We start from the raw sequence: 20280 nt of genomic DNA on the forward strand, positions 1-20280 counted from the left end.
TGCCAAGGAGACCAATTAGGATTTTCAACTGATTTTCTTAAGAAAAGAATTAAACAGGAAAGCACACATGCGTAATGTTTTAAAAGGTAAACAAAATTGCATATAATTAAAACAAGAGCAAGCTAAAAGATCCTTTGCAATCTTGTTATTACGGCTGCCATTAAAAGATAAAGCAAGAAAATTTGCATTATTGTCTTAAAATACAGTTTATAAATTAGTTACACTAATTCCATGGGCTTAAATCTACATATTCCTGATAACTGATCTGCCGTTCAAGCTGATAGCACTTAGAACTTGTTTATTCTTTCACTTCCATAATTTTAAATTTGAATGTTGTAACAAGCTTAGCAAATCTAAGTCACATTTTTAGATTTGATATTTGAACATTTTAGCTTGACAGAACTTTGCCATGACAAACTGATCGTAAGTTTTCTGTTGGTTGCTTTGCTGCTGTCAAAATAAACACCCCAATATTGTAGCATGGATACAAGAGATTAAACCTAGTAATGGCAACACAAAAACCTCTAGTCTCCTTTATTATGTCCAATGGCAAACAGGAGTTTGGTAACTCTTTTTAAAAACCAATCAGGTGCCATAAATTGTTGTAGATTTTGTCCTTGTTGCTGTCACAGACAAATATGGCTACACTTCTGGAATTGTAATTTCTACTAACATGCTATTTGTGTTGGTGGAAACAGCAGTCTGAAAACACTCGCAGATAAACAGCAACCAGATGTATTGAATCAATGCAAAACCGTAAAAAGTAATTGCTATGTTTCCTATTCTTATACAAATGACTCTGTTACTTGCTTCCCTATATTAAATCTATTTCAGAATAGATGTTAACACAAGTACACCATGAATTCCAATTACAGTAGAGAAAAGCAAGAAAATCAGTTAAAGAACTTGCATTTGTTAATAGAATATAAATTTGAGGTGTATTTTTATTAATGACTTGGAGACTTTTCCTGTTACTATTTCTAGCAAAAACTATATATGGGAAGATTTTATTCATATTGTAAGATATAGTTTTTTTTAATCTATTATGTTTACAGGTTAAACTTTATATCAAATGGGACATTCCATAACTCAAATCACATATTGAGTTCATTTACTGAGATACTAATATTAGCAATAATAAATTTCTGTTATCTTACAAGCTTTGCTATGAGTGATCCTGTAAACACTGCACGGTCATGAATCCAAATTATAACACAAGAAACCACACTAAAAGTTTGCAGTAGCAAGAAGGTATCTTCATTATTTGAAAAAAAAATAAAATTCAAACTTTGTCATCACATAAAAACATGACATATGTAATAAACATATTTACACTTCTGTTTCTGATTATAAATATACATTATATACAAAATAATGTTACAAAATGTAGAAAGTTCAGTGCTTCTGATTTTTACTTTAAATTATTGAAATGCTAGGCTTCAAAATAAACTAGACGGACACTAATATAAACCATATTATTGATTTCTGAAGCTCCTCTTCACAATGGCCTTGTGTGGTCAGACCAAAGTGTCAGTAGTGAACATGCCAAGCAACAATTTGATTGCACAGTTCAAGGCTGGAGATGGTTTAATCCAGCCTGGGATTTTCAAGGTCAGGAACATTGCTCTTCCATCACAGAAAACACGATCCCAACTTCCTTGAATGAAAATTTGCTTCCTCTCTCTGCTTCCGCCATATTCTCTTTCCCACAGTACTTGTTTATCGCTATGAACAGCACTTCCTATCTGAGATGTCTATTATTATTGCTGTAAATGTACAAGAGAGTCTATGTCAATTCTGAATTTCCAGTTCAGAACTGCTCCTTTGGATTCAAAAATTTAAGGATATTCTTTTCTTTGTAGCAAAGTGAAGAAAGAAAGAAACAGAGCAAACTAAGGGCTTTATAGTTCCCTCTTGCCACATAATGGATTTCACCACCACCACTACCACCACCTAAGTCCCCTTTGTAGCTTAGTCTTTGTCAGGTGTTTAGAAAAAAAAAATCAGCTTAAATCAGCATGGGAGTTTCTGCAGAAAGTAATGGAAAGGCAGGATCATAAACACTTGCCTGGCTGTAAAAAAAAGTAATGGTGCAATCTTCCAGATTATCTGCAGTGGAAAGGATGAGATCTCCAGGACAAAAAAAATATATGTAACACAGAAAAAAAAACCACTTCTGTTTATAGTGACTAGTAGTGCAAAGGTCATGAAAACAGCTGATTGATTTTAAACGCACTTGTAAGGCTTTCAGGGAGCCCTGGGCTTGAGTTTCCTCTTATAAAAGAGAAAAGTCATCAGTCTCTCTCGGGTCAGATTATGTCTGGGGAGGTTGCTGTGATTCACAAAAAGAACAAACCCAGTTACTGCTCAATTCACCAAAGCAGTATCCAAGGAGGCAAAATGCCAATTCAGTAGCCTTAAGTTGTCTGTGAATAATAAATGGGAAAGAGGGAAAGGAGGCCTTAAATACAGGAGCAACAGGAGTGGCTGACAGCCGACAGCCACTTCTGGTCAATACTGCTTGGGTGCTGGAGGGGGAAAGGCTGATGGGTCTTGATTTGGGCTCTCTAGATTCTCAGACACACTTTTAGGCACTTCCAAATCCAGAAAAGAAAAGAAAAAAACACGGTGACATTTATTCTGTATCCTTTTTCTGCATAGAAAAATATGTTTCTTCATTCTTCTCACAGTGACGATTAACTCTGTGATAAAGTCAAGGGCCTTTATGGTGACAGGCACCTTTCAAGACTTAAGTTCTGGAAAGTCATACAACTGTCCATGAGCAACTGGCATGTCATTTCAAAGGCTACTAAGAGACATCTTCGTCTCTCCCCTGCTAATAGTCAGTTACATTCCTCCTATTAAACTTCAAAATAAGGAAACAGGGGGCAAAAAGGTATATTGCATCTTTTAAATTCACAGTCTGTCCAGTTCACCCACTTTCATCCACTCCTCCTCCTGAGAGCAGCAAATTGCATATAATTAAAAAAAAAAAACCAAGTCCAATCCAATTTTGAATTGTAAACAATGTAGTAGGAATGTCCACTTCGTGGCATCTCTAGAACTGAGGTGCAAACAGAGCAGCTTTCACTCTTATACCTGCCATAAACATAGAAGAGAAAACAGACATTTCAATTAATCCAATACAAAAGTAAAATTAAATATAATACAACGTTGACTTAAATAGTTTGAATGTACTATTTTAGTAGCAGGGGAAGGCTCTTTATGATTTGTAAGTTCAACCTTCACCCATGTAACTCTTTATTTAAGTCTTATGTAGTCAATGCTTTAATTAGTTGAATTCTTGTGTCCTTACTACCTATGCTCTGATTTAGAACTGTAGATTCAAAGATGGTGTTGTGTAACAGAGTTATTTCTGATCACACAAGGTTTCTTGGTTTCCCCCAATTTCCTCTTTCTGCTCTGGCCCTCTTGGATCACATCCCTTGCCATTCTGAAGATCCCCCCAATTACCATCCCCAACTTTTCATGGGTTACAGGATCCCACACATTACCCATCCCCATGGAAAAAATTATTCCATGATCACAGAATTTGAATTTAATATTTTGTTGAATCATTTATTGGGGTGATCATAAGTAGTATTTAATAAGCCTGTCTATGTTGAAAACACCAAGTTGTATTGCTCTCTGTTCTTTCTGAATGTCACATTTCTGAACATTATTCAGAGCAAAGATCACATTTCTGTAGGCAATGTACATACCTCTGTAGCTATAATACATTCATTCCGCTCTTCTGTTATTACAAAAACAGACTGGTACATTGAATCCCTTGGAGAGCATATTGCTGATATTCTACATTCTGGCTTTTCACTGTTGAAAAATAAGATAAAATACATGGTGAAAATTCAGGACCAATGTCAAAGCTTTATATTGCAAGACGTGAAAAAAGGATATTGTTAGGAAAGTTGTGGTTGAAAGAAAAAAGGCACTGGCATGAGAGACAGCAGATAATAAGCGCAAACAGTTCCTTGCATATTCTAGATGTATTCTTTTTCATGTCTGTATAGTAGAAACTAATGGCACTTATGGTTTCTATCAACACCCCTCTCTGTCACATATTTGACAAAGCAACAGCTTGAACTTGGACACACTTGAGAAAGACTAAAATTTGTTTCTCTTTTCAAAACACAAGTTTAATTAGAATAAGGAGAAGCTGTATTCATCATTGAATGTCCTTGAGTTTACTTTTCATACACAAAAAAAGTGACTGCAAAGGACTAATTGAAATGAAAACATGATTTTTTTAAAACAAAAAGACTGTCTAAACATGTGATATATTATAGCCTAGCTCAAATTACAGGTATTTCTTGAAGGAGTAATGTCATAGAATGTAAACTTCAGGAACTCTTGTAATATGGAATAGGTTCTGTTTAAACCTACATATCAAAATGAGACTAGCACAATAGTAAGAAAAACTAGAGATAACAGTTCAGATTGTTCATATTATTACACTGGAAAATAATAACCTCACTTCAGTGTTAAAAAGAGGATAGAATTTCACCAAATTTGTTTTCAGTATTTGGTTTACAGGTAGTCTTTCACTTATGGCAGCTGGCTTAATGACTGTTTGAAGTTATAATCGACTTCAGAAAAGCTATTTAAACCTCATCCTTAAAAGTTACAATTGATGTGCCTAATCCTGTGATCACTATACTCACATTTTGGGTGCTTGGCACTCAGGTCATATTTATGAACAATTGCAAGATCCCACAGTCATGTAACTTTGATTTGCAATGTTTTTTGCCATTTTTCAGCAGAAAACAGCAAAAAATACCCAGCAGATATGCTGGATTTGCTTAATGACATGATTCACTTAATGATCACATGACTTACTGAAGAACCACAGTGACTCACTTTATGATCATAAAAACAATCATAAAATCAAGTCCAGCCACTTATCTGCAATGAAGGACAAGGAGGGGAGTGGTTTTTGTGAATTGAATACATCATCCCTTATTTTTATTCTAGTTCTGTTATGATCCAGGGAATTAGTGAATTCCTGTTCACAACAGTGTTATTTCCAACCTAAGATGGACTACAGTATAGTAATGCCATGCTAGCTTAAATAAAGATGAGGATATAGAGAAAGAAATACCAATAAAATGGTATTTAAAAACCAATATATAGGATTCAAGCTTATATAGAATATTTTCTCAAGGTGGAAGTATTTCTTGTTCTAATTAGAAAAAGTATTTTCAAAACATGGCCAATTAGTTTTCTTGTAATAATGAAGAATTAGTATACTAATTAGTATACAAAAACTTAAAAAAATATCAAAGACAGACATTTTCATCTATATTTTCAGACTCATTTGCTCCTTTCTGAGACTTTTACACTAAAACACAACCTTTATTCTTCTTCATCGTTTTAACAGTGCAAATACATCCATCTTTTAAAGGAAATTTTCATACCTGCATAACCAGAAGGGTGATTTCTCTCCTATACACTTTTCACTTTTATGGTATTTATCTTCCTGAGTTCCTCTATTTGTCAGTTCCTTCACTAGGTTATAATCCAATGTATGGTTTTTAAGTTTGTAGTTTGATTTCTCCAGTACACAATCGATTTCAAGGTCTTTATCTTTATTGGTGTTTTTAAGCTGAGAAGCTGGGATGAGATTTTCCTTCTGGAAGTCAGACACGTTGTTCATAGTTTCTGAATTTTGCTCCGGGTGTCTCTGCATCTGTCGGATAACTATGGCTATCATGCAGCACAGGATGAGGAGAGCTACTAACCCAACTCCCATGGATATAGCCACCCAGGGAAGTGGCTTAGGAAGTGGTGGAATGATGCTCGTCACAGGATTTGCCACTGCAAATTCACAGTGGATGCCCAGGAAGCCAGAAGGACAGTGGCAAGCAAAGCTTTTAGTATAAAGCCCAATGTAGCATGTCCCCCCATTTTGGCATGGTCCAGAAGAACAACCATCTCTAGTTCTAATTTCACAATTTCTGCCAGTGAAGCCTGGCAAGCAAGTACATTTGTAATCATAAGTAGCATCAAGGTCTTGACATGATCCTCCATGGGAACAGGGATTTCTTGAACATCTGCTGATGTATATCTCACACGTCTGACCAGAGAAGCCTGGACGGCAGCGACATACATGCTGTTGGCCCATTACAAAACACTGCCCACCTAGAGAAGGGGAAAAAGCCTTTTTAGTGCTCACAAAGCATTGCAATGATTACAATAGTGCAAAGAGTAGGAATGTCCAGCTACAAACTAACACCAAGCTAGAATACTCAACTTTGGAAATAACTATTTAAAACAAACCAGAATCCCCTTCCTATTCCATGGTCTTAAATCATCTCCCCTCTTTGCATTTTTACACAAAACCTTCAAAAGATGAGTGCAGATATAATTTGGTTCTACAGATTTGCTTCTATGACGCTTCTGGGTATCTTGTGTATATTGTCTTGGTTTCACTAATCTATTAGTGCACTGCACACCAGAACAACTGCACACCAGAACAACTAGACACAAGAACAGTTTTTTCCCCGAAGGCCATCACTCTGCTAAACAAATAATTCCATCAACACTGTCAGACTATTTACTGAATCTGCACTACTATTAATCGCTCATAGTTCCCATCACCAATCTCTTTCCACTTATGACTGTATGACTATAACTTGTTGCTGGCAATCCTTATGATTTATATTGATATATTGACCATCAATTGTGTTGTAAATGTTGTACCTTGATGAACGTATCTTTTCTTTTATGTACATTGAGAGCATATGCACCAAGACAAATTCCTTGTGTGTCCAATCACACTTGGCCAATAAAAAATTATATTCTATTCTATTACTGAACCTGCTTCTTATCCTACACAATTAAGTGAACAAAAGCTCTCACAAGATGTAACTATATTGCCTAAGGACTTTTCGGAGAATTAAACTTAGTTTAGGGGAAAGTAGGATAAGTGGCAGATCTATGATAGAATACAAAGTTGAGGGATGTTTTATTCTAAATGTCTTTTCTTGAAGTTCTTCAGTGTGGGTAGAATTAGGAATGAACAACCAGATTCATTTAAAGACATGCTTATTTTTAAAAATCCACTTGTCCAAATTCAACAAAACTGTAATATGTTTTAGTTGTTCTTTGACATGGCTACTATAGCCTAATGAAATGAGAATATGTATGTATATATGCACGCAAAGTTACAAACCACTCCTTTACCCGTTAATTATCTGTTAATTAAAAATATCTGAAAAACATCCATGGATGGTAAGAATTAGCATTTTGTCAACCTAAAAAATTCATAAGGAAAATGAAACTGGCATGCTAGAAATGAAACCAGAAGCAAATTAAAGTTTCTTTCATGACCATTCTCAAAATCTAAGTCCCCTTCTTATGGCTTACCATTAGCACAGGGATTGTTGGTGCACCTGTCTACTTTTTTCTCACAATTGGATCCAGTAAATCCCATGGGGCAAAGGCATGCATAGCTAGTTCCTTTTTCTTTTTCCAGGCACGTTCCACCATTAAAACATGGAGATTCAAGACAAGTCAAGGTAGTATGCTCACAGTTAATGCCATCATATCCTGGGAGACATGTACATTTGTATTCATTTCCTAAATCCTAGAGGACCAAGCAAACAATATATATAAAGTTTAGTACCCTGAAATAGCAGTTGTTTCAGACTACAGCTATTTTTACATTTAAGTCAAAACAAACCGAAAAGATGAAGACATTAATGGGGATGCATGAGTGGATTGGGTAGGCTGGAGGGCAAGCACGGTGGCTGTGGGGGATATGTCACTTTGACAGTGTATTGTTATGAATATACTGTATATTAATATAACTTCATGTTATATTAATCCTGCTATCCTTGAAAAAGGAACTAGATAAAATAATAGTAATGCCATTTTTAATTTCATAAATTAACTGTTAGCATATAATTTGTCCTTACCGTGCAACTACCACCATTTTTGCAGGGGCTGCTATCACATTCACTAATATTCCTTTCGCAGTCCTTGCCAGTGAACCCCTCTTTGCAAGAGCAGGTGTAGCTTCCTTGACCGGTGTTCATGCAAGTGGCTCCATTTTGGCAAGGTTTATGATGGGTACAATAATTCAGATCTAACAAGAAACAAAGCACAGAAGAAGACTATCAGTCAATGAGACGGATCAGACATTCCAAAGAAGAAACATGAAAAACACAAGACATAATGAGTTGGGCCAAAATATATCTGCCTGAAAGTTTGTTGCTTAGGTGTATATGCCTTCAGTACTGTTTACTGGGACTACAGAAAATAAACAAATTTGTCCAAGGTTATTACTTCAGGTTTTTTTACTCTTTTACTCTTGACCTTGACAACCAGAGAAATGTAAACATTTTCCAGGTGTAGATAAGTAAGTAAGTAAAGCAAGCAAGCAAGCAAGTTGAACAGTTTAGTTTGAAGTCTTCATTTTTACCCTAATCCCAATAGATAGAGAGACAAGGAGATAGACAAAGAGCATTTAGTGAAATTAGCATATCAAAGGTGAGATGGTATCTGGATGGTGCCTTTAATAATGAAAGCAGACAAGCAGCATTCCATCTGCTGGAGCAAATCTTAACAATAGAAGGGGACAGTCGAAGCCAACATAACAGGGATAAATGTCTGTATAGCTCCAAGGATGATTTAATTCTGAAAATTAACCTAAACTGGAAAAACTATATAAACGTTATAAACATATCAGGAGCCATCCTTTACTTCTGTATGTGTTGACTGATTTGCAATTATAGAATTTAAAGATTTGTTTAAAAAAACCCATTGTATTTTCTTCTTAAGTGTTGTCTGATTGGGTGCTTATTTTTCATAATGTAAGTCATCAATCACTTCTCACATAAATCTGATGTTGATTAGGACCAAGAAGGAATTACTGGACTAAGATGACCCCCTTGGTTTCCATGCCTGAAGGAGAGTTAGAACCTGGGTCTCCCTAACTTCTACTCCAGCACCTTAGCTATCCTACCACACTGGCTCCTAAATGCCAAGAATATCTGACTCATAAAAATCCGAGTAATTCAAAAAGATTGGACAAGGACCAAGCCTTGTCTTTAGAACAAGCAAACTACAAATGATGTTTGATCATGGGTTGCTCATCCCTGCAAATCATACTATAAATTGCTCTCAAACAAATCTTTAGTACAAATAATAGCTTGGTCAATTATCTCTCAAATTCAGAGTTCAGGCAATCTTCTACATCTCTAAATTACGTGTTCTAGGTGGTCATACAAGCACAACCTGTGTTGAAGAAAATTAGTGTTATATTAATCTTAATTGTTTGCTATAGATATAATAGTCAGATACAAGGAATAATAAACCGCATCATTGTACCAGTCAATCTGATTCAGAGGACAAAACTGAATTAAAGAGGGTGACACAGAATATCTGAGACCAGTACAGACTGATCATTGCAAAAAAAAGAAAAAAAAAGTTTTGAAAGCCAAGGAACTGAAATTGTCCTTGTTAGTATCAGAACAATTGGAAGAATGGGATCTGAAATTAAAGGAAGTCTAGCAGAGAGAACTCAACCCAAATAGAAGAAAAAGCAGTGGAATTCAATCCCAGCTGTGAGAAAAGGAGGAAATTTCTGGGACCTACAAGAGTGTTTTTTCTGAGAGAGAAAAAAAAATGCATCACCAAACTTGCTTTAGAATTTGTCAGAATGAGTATACTAACTTAAATGAACTAAATTATTCATGTACCTTAAACAGAAAACTATCTTTAGATAGATTTTTATTCCAAAAGCATTTTATTAAAATAAATTTCATAAAGAAATTAGAGGCATCTCTGTACCATTAAATTGTCCTAGCATGAATAGAAATGTCCTCCAATCATTTTTGAAGGATGACATCATCCTCAACTCCTTCCAGTGTGTTTTCCCGTTCCATGTTAAAAAGTATTGTTCTCCATCTTTTGCCAGTTCAAAAGCATTTTGTCTGCTGCACTTCACTTCCTTCTAGGCAATCCCTTGCTCTTAGATTATTGCATGTAGTGGCAGGAATATCCCTTTCATCTGGGTTTATGGTCACTGCCCTGCAGCTCTCTAACCTCAGCTAAAGACTCCTGTTAGCTAAAGACTCCTGGATTATTATTGTTTCAAATTCTAGCATGTATACATGTGTGTGTATATATGTCTGTCTGTCTGTCTGTCTGTCTGTCTATATTCTATCTATATTCTGAACTATTTTTCTGTGGGACTATGTTAAACAATGCACTACTGAAATACTGGAATGTGCTTTTTTTCCACCCAGTTCCCAAATGGTTAATTAATATTTAAGATGGCTTAGAATCCAGTCAGCATCAGCATGGGATAGGAACACTTCAAGGGGGCAGCTTTTATATGCTTTAGAACAATGTTTCACAGATTTGGCAACTTTAAAATGTGTGGACTTCAACTCCCAAATTTACCCTTGCCAGCATGTTGGGCTAGGAAATTCTAGGAGTTGGTCCACACATCTTAAAAGTTGTCAGGGTTGGGAAACACCACCTTAGAAGAATACAATTCAGTTTTAGAATAGACTTTGGTAGAAAATTGCAATTGCTAATTAAGCCATGACTATGAAAATAAATTTTAAGAAATTATCCAATGGTAGAAAAAAAACTTTGATTGTAAATGGAAGCACATTATCAATCATCTTGAAAAATGTATCATTTTTTTAGCTAAGGACATAACATGTCATATAATCGTGCCAAAAGTGTCCTTTTAAAAAGAATCTTAATACTTCATTTAATAAAATATAACCTTAGCATTTGTTGTATAAAGTTATTTCCTCTTATATAACACAGATCCTGAGTCTGCTGCTTTTGATGGAAGTTTTTGGCAGAAATGTTGACAACTCAGTTAAGTTCAAAAGCTGCACATATAAACACAATTTGCTTACAGACTTAACTACTGCTCTGGGTTCTCCTAATTGGGATAGGAGAACCCAGGACTTCGTCAACTTCCGGACCTCCGAACCTTCCGCCGCGAGCTTAAAACATATTTATTCATTTGTGCAGGACTGGGCTAGGTTTTAAATTTGTATTGATTTTAATTGGTTTTAGTATTTATATCATTTTAATTAATTTGGCTTTAGAATAAGTTTTTTGTGATCTTAATCTGTATTTATATGTTTTTATTGGCCTGTGAACCGCCCTGAGTCCTTCGGGAGATAGGGCGGTATACAAATTTGATTAAATAAATAAATAAAATAAATATAAATTGTGGGCTACATTCATATCACACATTAAACTGCAAAAAAAAAATTCCATGTTAACACTAACCAAGATTAACATGTTGTATGAATGCAGCCAATTCAATAGTTACTCACTTGGCTAAGGGGTGTTAATGTAAATAGAATTTTTGCTCAAATAGAATTTTTGTTGTGGGAGAAGAGTCAAGACTGAAAGCTCAACATCTCTATTTTAAAGAAAAGGGATTATATACAGCTTTGGTCAACTGTCCAAATAATGGAACTTTTCCTTCCTTGCCTCCCTTCAGATAGCAGCAACTCCACATCTACTTCATAGGACTCCCACTTCCTGGGCATAGCTGGGAGGCAAGGAAAACTCTAGGCTCCCATCCCATCCCTTATTTAGATCCCATCCAAAATATTTTTAGAAGGCATATTGTTAAGAGAGAAAATGAAAGAAGGAACACTTGTCATAATCCTTATCCACTAACCTTGATCACAGAAGAGGCCACCCCAGCCTTCATCACATAAGCATTTCCCTGGTTTTGTACATGTACCATGACGACATCCCACATGAGGAATGCATTCATCACAATAGCGACCCCGCCAACCACTACGACAACTGGAAAGAAATTGATAAGTTTTAAGATTCCTGCAACAAGGTTTAGCCCCAAGAAACACGAAGTTTTATGAATGATGACAAGTGGAAGGGGGGGAAAAAAGATTGGGATTTATACTTGAATTTCTCTCAAGTTTAATACTTACATGCAGTCTCCTGGTTTTCTGCAAAATCCACTTTTTTCTGAACACCCAGCTAAACAGATGGCTGCAAAAAAAAGAAAAAGAAAAAAAAAGAATTAAGATTCAAAACTTTATTCAAAGATGCCTTTAATGCATTTCAAGATATATTTAATCTGTATTCTGTTACTTTCCCTGTGAACGCAATAGAATTTGTCCTCCCCCACTTTTCATTTTTATAACAACTCTTAACAAGTCAGTAGTTGAACAAGGGTATGATTTGTATTTTTATCCTTGGGGGAAAAGTGGGGGGGGGGGAGTTTGCTGTGTTTTTCCCTAAAATGGTAGTGCTTCTCAAAAGGCAGTTGGATTTTCTTGTGGTTTCTTTCCTTGAAAATGGTTCACTTTTTATCCAAGAAGCTTCTTTGTTCCTGGAATATTATTATGCTGTGCTCAAAATTATGTCCGTGACCACAGAGCTTCCAAACAGATTTGTTCTACATAAAACTGCACATTTAAATGCAGATTGTTAATCCTACACTGCATTTGATTTTTCTGTAAAGATATCTTCAAAAAACACAGCACCTGTATTGCTAGTAAATATAGATTTCCTTTAGCCCTGAGACCATATTGTTTTCACAACAAACATAGACTTGATTTCCTCAACCCAGCTAAGAAGAACCTGGTTGTAAAGTGTAAAATTTCAACAACAGCAGCAAAGTCACTAGCTTTAGAGGACTGGTGAGAGCAGGACTGCCCACTTAGACTTTAGCTCTAAATCTAAATGTTTTTAGCAATCAAAGCGAAAATGCCCAAAGTACAGCTGCTAGTCTTTTCCTATCGTAAAGCTGTTTTCTTGGTTGGGAATATTTAGAAACAGCCTACATATCTTTCTGTAGCAAGTATCAACAGTGTTAACTGAAACTCAATAGAACATCCTACATGGCTGAATCCAAATATCTCCTTATTCCTAATGAAACTCCTTCAAGCCTCTCAAAGATGCTTTTTCAAAAGGCAACTGGACTGTTTTTTCATTGAGAAAGAAAAAAACGTTTTGCTTTTCATCCAAGAAACTTCATCAGTTGTGATGGTGGGGGATATCAATAGCAAAAGCACTTAAGACTTATATGGACTTAGCACTTAGACTATACAAGTAGTCCTCGACTTACAACAATTTGTTTAGTGACTGCTCAGTTACAACAGCACTGAAAAATGTGACTTATGACCATTTTCCAGTTACAACCTTTGCAGCATCCCCATGATCATGTGATCAAAATTCAGACACTTGGCAACTGGTTCATATTTATGACCGTTGCTGTGTCCCAACAGGCATGTGATCAACTTTTGCGACCTTCTGACAAGCAAAATCAATGGGGGAGCTTAACAATTGTGTTACTAAATTAAGAATTGCAGTGATTAACTTAACAATAGTGGCAAAAAAAGCTGTAAAATGGGGCAAAATTCACTTAACCAATGTTCTCACCTAACAATAGAAATTTCGATCATAAATTGACTACCTGTAGACTTATATAAACTTAGCACTTAGGCAATAGATGGAAGGATACGTACTGTCCTTCCAGTACCTAAGGACAGGTCAGCACAGGGAAGTGGCTCACCAGGCTAATGCAGCCTGTTATTAATACACAGCTGCCTGCAGTTACAATTACTGCAGGCTCGAGTCCCACCAGGCCCAAGGTTGACTCAGCCTTCCATCCTTTATAAGGTAGGTAAAATGAGGACCCAGATTGTTGGGGGGGCAATAAGTTGACTTTGTATATAAATATACAAATAGGATGAGACTATTGCTTGACATAGTGTAAGCCGCCCTGAGTCTTTGGAGAAGGGCGGGATATAAATAAAAAAAAACAAAAAACCTATCCTTCCATCCTCCACCATCACAGCTGATGGAGCTTTTTGGATGAGAAGCCAAACGTTTCCTTTAAACAACAGATTAACAGAGTTGGAAGGGACCTTGTAGGTCATCTAGTCCAACCCCCCATCTCCCCAAGCAGGAGACCCTACATCATTTCTGACAGACGGCTGTTTCTTGAAGGAAAAAAAAACCCCAGTCCAGTTGCCTTTTGAAAAAGCACCTTTGAGACAACTATGACCTGGGTGGCTGAGAATCTCCACAGCCATCCTTCCAACCTCCATAAGGGTCGGAGCAAAAGTCCCTCCCGCGCGCGCTTCCCTCGCGACCGATAGCAGGCAGCCCGCGCTTTCTTCTCCCCCGCCCTCCCGCAAGGCCCGCGCCCTCTGCCCTCCGCCTTGCCGGCGGCGGCGTTATAGGCGCCAAGCACTAGGGGGCGCTCGTCCTCCTCGCCTGGGGCTTCTCGTCTGCTACTTGCCCGCGAACTGGGGCAAGCGGAAAGTTTCTCACCCTCCGTACAGTAGTTTCCAGTCCAGCCCGCCTTGCAGACGAAGCTGCCGTCAGGTTGGCAAAGGTAGTGTCCGAAGTGGTCGTCCCGACTCCTGCAGATACGAGAGCAGTTATCGCCGTAGTAGTGCTCGTTGCAGATCACTCGGTAGGAGTAGCTGAGCCTGGCGCGCTGGTTGCTCTGCTCATCTTGGGACCAGTCCTCGCCCACTGCCAGCGAGCGCTGGATCGCCATTTGGCTGATGAGCCATTTCCGAGCTGGGGTCTCAGAGCCTGCGAAGGATACTGCGGGGTTAGCCCTTTATACATTTGCCATCTATAGGCAACCATAGTGCGCTCTCCCTTCTAGGAGACGCCGCTTTCCATCAATTTTCCACTTTCACTTGTAACAATTGTTCCAACTTCCTCGGGTATTTCTCCCACACTGATCCCTAGAAGCACATCCGACCAGGAGTATCTTTACCAGCTGCATCACAGGCAGAGGTACAAGAGGAAATTATCCCTACATTCTCTACGCTGAGAGTTGCTTCTCTCGCTTAACTGTGGAAGTTAGTTGTAGCATCTCTTCCAGTAAGTAACAAGTGACAGTTCCCCTCAGAATTCCCCCATAATGGCTCCGGAGGTGCTTGACTAATATAGCAGAGCTGCTCTGCCATTAAACAGAATGCCTGCTTCAAGAGCTCGAAAGGGGTGCGAGTGAAAAGTGCCGAAATCTAGCTTGCCCTGCATCCTTCCGACAGAAGACAGTGAACCGCCAATGCCAACCCATGTTGGCTACAGTTCCTTTTGTCCTTTCCCTTGATGAATAACATATGGTGGGACAGCCTTAGTCGTATTACATCATCCCACCAATGCTCTCTGCTAACACATTGTTTTAATTTATTAAAACTATTTCCCAATTATACTTCGCTTTCTATGCCTTCCTCCAGGCTCATCTGTAACACCTCCCTAGTGTCTGCCCAGATTTTATGCAACATATTCCGTCAGTTGATGCCTTCAGGGTTTGTTTGTTTTTAAAGAGTTTTTCCAAATGGAATATCTAATATAATTTAAAACGAAGAGTCTGAAATCCTGGTAATCCAATCCTTGTGATTTCCAAATAAAAAGAATCAACCACTTTATCCCTGGCAGTTGTGGGGAAATGCTTGTGATTAAATTGTGATTAAATTCCAAAGATAGGGAAACTCTTTATAGTTCAAGCAATAACAGTCTGTAAAATAACATTTCTTATTCACACAGAAATGTATAAAATTCCTGAAATATGTAGGACTCGGCTACTTGGTTGCAGTTATTTTAGAAAAAGGAATAAAGAGTCTCTATTTTTTTTTATAAAGCCAGTATTCTAAATTGCCTTCAGTATCCACTTTTCTTGGAGACGCTTTCAAAATAAGAGCTGTGCTGCTGTTGAAATATCCTTTTCCTTTATGTCAGAAAAACATCCCAAAGCCATTATTCCTTTTCCAAAGGGCGGAATTTGAAAAAGGTGTAAAATACAGGAAAAGGCAGTCAGGACTTCTTGGCAGCCTTGTCGTTTTCTCACCAAAGAGCTCCTTTCTTTCCCACGCCAAAAATAAACGGGAGGAAACACAATTGTGTGGAGATTAAGTCGAGGACAAAAATCAAAGCAAAACCGATCAAGATGTAGGGAACACAGCTCTGGCTTGCAAATTAAAGCAAGCACCAAAACCATATCCTAAAATTCTATGTACACTGAGATGTATTTATTTAGCTTTGGTGACAGCTATTTTGGAACGATACCAAAAAAATTAACTGTTTTCTGGGAGCTGTTTTAAATATACAGTAAAGTAAAGGCAGCACACGGCCTCCCCCTAGCGACCGCCGAGAGAAAATGATAAGGTATTCATTCACCTGTTGGATAATAACCTTCAGGGGCATGCCAGGCTTCAATAATCAGCGAGAAAGTTCCCTGTTGGACGAAAAGCAGCAGTGAGAGAAAGCGGCGAATGAGGGGATGGGAAAGGGGCTTGTAGGGCTTCGGGAACCCAACCGTCGCTAACCATTTGCAAGTTCTCTAACGGCAGGTCACCTTTCGCTCGCTATCCCTCCACAGCCCCGGGATGCGCGCTGCGAATGCCATTCCAGTTTTTACATTTCGCTCGATTTAAGCAACCCAAACATGTCTAAATGCTTTTGCAAGGGCCGCACGCGACGGCAGTTTTTTTGCAGGACGCGGAGAGAAGGCAAGAACCGCAGCTAAGCGCCTTTTTGCCTCTCGGCCAGCCGAGCAGCGCCCTTCCCTTTGGCTGCTTCCTCCTCCTCCTCCTCCTCCCCCTCCCCACCCCCGTCTCAGGTCTCTTGGAGGTGAGCTCTCACCGGCCAGGTGAAGTTAAATGGCAACTTGATGGGACTGCCGAAGCCCTCCGTCTCTTTGATGGCGAAAGAGTTGGTTCCCAGCACCGGGGTGGTGAGGCTTCCGAAGGTACAGGCGCCCGGGGAGATAACCGCCTGAAAGTGTTTCAAGCAAACGCGAAAGAAGGTCCTGCAGCCGACCCCGCACGGCTCTCCGCTGGCCAGGAAACCCTGCCCGTTGACGAACTCGCGCAGCTCCAGCTGGAAGACGCCGGAGCCGCAGGCTCGCTGCACAAAAGAGGAGAGAGACACAAAAGAGCCCGGTCAGAGCTTTCCCCAGCCGGCCGAGCCTTCGCGCCCCCCCGGCCTCGCCGCCGGCTGGGCCATTTACCTGCAGCAGGAGCGCCAGAGCCAGCGCAAAGCCCAAGAGACGCAAGGCGGCCATCCTTCTCGGGTGCTCGCGGGAGCCGACGACGTCCACCTTCTTCTGCTGCGCTGTTTGGGCCGGACTTGGCGTCCTCGCCTTGTATTCCTCGGGGGTTGCAGAGATGCGCCTCCGGCCTCGGCTCCAAAGTCGTCGCCCGCAGGTTCACCCCGTGCAGCGCAGTAGCGGCTCTCCCTTCCGAACACGCCCCAAACTTCGGAGAGGAGGGCAGTCGGGTATAATCCAGCTCTTGAAGCCAGCCGTGGGGGGGTGGGATTATCCGAGACGGCCTCCTTTCGATACACTCCAGAGGCGTGCAAGACGAGAGGCGGTGGGGTCCCCGGGGCCGCGGCGTGCTGGTACCGGTAGCTCCTCTTTCCCCGCCTCGCCGCGCTCGCTCAGCAAGTAGGCAACTCGCTTCCTTTCAGCTGCATATATAGCTGTGCAAGCTCATTATGTAAACTGCCAGTCAACTCCGGAGATCCCGCCCACTTTTCATCTTTCTGCAATTGGAGTCAAGTGTGGCCTCGAGCCCGCAGATCCAGAGTGTCCGGGGGGTGGCCGGGAAAGTCGCCCCCCGAGGAACCCAGCTTGGTCGTTCGCCAGCCCAGTCTTCGTGGGCTCGCTCCTCTTGAGGCTGCTACGGAGGGAGGAGGGAGGAAAGACCGGCCAAGGGCAGAGATGGGGAAGGGGGAGAAAAACCATGGGTTAATGAGGGTTAATGAATGCCTATTCCTGTTCCGTTTCCCGCGAAAGTGGATACATTTGGAATTATAGCGCAAGGTACGTGCGTCTCTACCTGCAGGTTCAGCGCCCGCGCCTACACCCCTGCTAGGAGAAACTAATAAAGTGGTTCCTGAGAAACTGGAAGGACGGTTTATTGCCGGCTTTAGTTCCCTCGACAATTGTGCGAGGAAGACGCCCTACCTGCCCTGCACGCATTGGCCCAACTCCTGCGGGGCTTCCTACTCTTAGCAGCTCGACGCTGCTAGGCGCGAAAAAAAGCTCTACAACTGCGCGTTCTCCTCTCCGGGTGGGAATTGGCAAACGAAGCGAGGCTTGTCCTGCAAGCTCTTGACAGCCCTTCTCAAGCGTTTGCGAGAGGAACGGGCAGAGAAATTCACTGCCGCTTTCAAAGCCACCTTCCCTGGCGTGGGAAGCTTATTTCTCACAGTCCGCGACGGGGGGGGGGGGTTGGTTGGGAAGAGCAGGTGAAATCCGATGGCTTGGCTTCCTGGGGAGCGAAGAAGCCACTGATGGGCGCCCGCCCTAGGGAGCGGCAGCATCCCCGCCACCGCTCTCCTGGGTGAAAACAACAGGATGGGGCTGAGCCCTGAGCCCTCCCTCTGGTTCGTGCGAAACCGACCTGGGAGGCTCAGCCCGTCTCCTGGCTGCAGGCTGCTGTCTGCCAGTAAAGCCCCTTGGTCTGCCTGCAATGTGTGCTTATTGTTGAGTCGCGTGTCCCTCATTAAAGCCAAGCACAGAGAAGGCCTTTCATGTGGCTTTTATTTCAGCTTGTTGTTAAATAGGAAGGGGGTGGGGAACAGAGAAGATAAGCCTTCAGCTGTATGATAATGAGGTTTTGTCACCTTTCCGCCAGCCCCAGTTCAGAAGGTTCATCGGGCCCTTCCTAGTTAAAAACAAGTGAAATAACCAATTTGGCGCGTTCTTTCTTTAGCTTGTATAGCTGATTGGCAAACAACCTTGAGAGAATACCCTTTTCTATTTCGAGTCGAGCAAACGCAAACGGGAGGGTGGAAGCCTGCCTTCAGCTGGGAGACCCCAGTCTTAAGAGCGGAGCCTGGCAACTTTGGTACGGAATGACATGCACCGCAACCCCTGGGAGAACCAAGGGCAAAATACTGGATATGTGGACACCCGGGAAGGGTAAAATTTGGGCAAGCCAGATGGCTGCTGGTGGGAGGCGGAATCACTCCCCTGAAATGTTGTCAATTTTCTGCCGGATCTTAAGAGACACTAAATGGTTTTTTTTAAAAAAAAGCCTTGTCTGTGAAGTGCTGAACGTCTGCCAAAGAAGTCGCTTTGCAGAGTGAGATGGGCGGCATATAAATTTAATAAACGACAAAAAGCATTGTAATCCAACGCTGGCAGAGCTACACTTTGCAAGGATTTTCTGTAAGGCAGGGATCCCCCACCCCGTCCACTGAGTACGTGGTCTGTTTTATCTTTAACGCTTGGGGCAACCACTTTATCTAACACCTCCCCCCCCCGTTCTGTTCCTTCCAATTATGTTTGAGAATTCCTGGCCAAGCGACCCTGCCTTTGGGACCGAAGAGCAAAGGCGTGGGGCTCGAGGGGGGCGGGAAGGTGGGGAAGTGGGAGGGGAAAGATGCGAAAAATGCAGCACACGCACTCGATCTGATCGCGGGTTTTAAAAAAAACATCCCGGAGGGTGCTGCCTACAAAGCCTTTGCCAAGGTCCTCGGAGGAAAACCAGCACCATTGACAATATCGGAGCTGCCTTCTAGAGGAGAAGTAGCTGGAATGTAGTAAAGGCTTGTGAAAGTGGGGGTCGTCCGACGTATGGCAGGCAGAGAACCGCTGTTGCTTTGCTGGTCTCCCTCCCCCCTGTTCCTCAACTGTCAAAACTGATGCGAAGAGCTCCGGCGCTAAATAAAACGAGAGGCCAGATAGCATCAGTGCTGATAAATGGTAATGAGTTTGTAGCCTAGGGGAACAGAAGGGCGGTGGGGCTCTTTAATTCGTGATTGAAAGGCTAGCTGGGCACGATGGGCTCTAGCAGATGTTAGTATGTGTGTGTTTTGATTTTTGACTTGTCTCGGAGGTTTATTAGACTAACCAGAGCCACCTCGCGCGGCCACTTGGCCCAGGCGCCATCTGGCACAAGCTGGGCGGCATGCGGGAGCAGGAACAGGAGCAGGGCATCGCCCGGGCGCCGCAGATCCACAGGCAGCATCTACCATATGGACTCGCTCTATTCTCTCGGGCTAATGTAGGTTACAGCCGGGGCTCCTTTCGCGCGCGACTCGGCCAAACCTCCTTCCAACCTGCAACCGGGTCCCGCGGATAGGCTTTCTTCTCACCTGTCGCTTTGCACGCTTTCCGCGCGCTCTCGATCCAAATATCATGGAGTGGGCAGCGCCCGACCCCGCCCTCCTGAAACCAAGCCGTCTTTTTCCGTTTGCTCCGGGGATCGCAATGGTTTTTTTTTCTTTCGGGCCCCTTTTCGCTTAGTTTTCTCCCTTCCCCGCTCCCTCCCC

General features: G+C 41.2%; 1 protein-coding gene across 1 annotated transcript; it reads right to left on the reverse strand.

Annotated features, from left to right (window-relative positions):
• Positions 1 to 1091: 1091 nt before the first annotated feature.
• DLL4 (delta like canonical Notch ligand 4) lies at positions 1092 to 17473 on the reverse strand. The gene is made up of 11 exons (XM_058162070.1): positions 17006 to 17473; positions 16639 to 16902; positions 16174 to 16231; positions 14308 to 14577; positions 11955 to 12015; positions 11681 to 11811; positions 7935 to 8104; positions 7384 to 7603; positions 5433 to 6156; positions 3723 to 3831; positions 1092 to 3099 (listed from the first exon to the last, which is right to left on the reverse strand). Exons 1-11 carry the CDS (start codon positions 17057 to 17059, stop codon positions 3094 to 3096), a joined length of 2067 nt encoding a protein of 688 aa, XP_058018053.1. The 5' UTR covers positions 17060 to 17473; the 3' UTR covers positions 1092 to 3093.
• Between the last annotated feature and the right edge of the window lie 2807 nt (positions 17474 to 20280).

Source organism: Ahaetulla prasina, chromosome 1 (assembly GCF_028640845.1).
Source record: "Ahaetulla prasina isolate Xishuangbanna chromosome 1, ASM2864084v1, whole genome shotgun sequence".
In the NCBI taxonomy this organism is placed as follows: domain Eukaryota; kingdom Metazoa; phylum Chordata; class Lepidosauria; order Squamata; family Colubridae; genus Ahaetulla; species Ahaetulla prasina.

Excerpts from the sequence above, each read along its gene's own strand:
- DLL4 (XM_058162070.1), bottom strand. The coding sequence starts at position 17,059 with ATGGCCGCCTTGCGTCTCTTGGGCTTTGCGCTGGCTCTGGCGCTCCTG. Across the intron at positions 16,903-17,005 it reads CTCTGGCGCTCCTGCTGCAG|CGAGCCTGCGGCTCCGGCGT; the intron begins GTAAATGGCCCA and ends TCTTTTGTGCAG. Across the intron at positions 14,578-16,173 it reads TGAAGGTTATTATCCAACAG|GCTCTGAGACCCCAGCTCGG; the intron begins GTGAATGAATAC and ends TATCCTTCGCAG.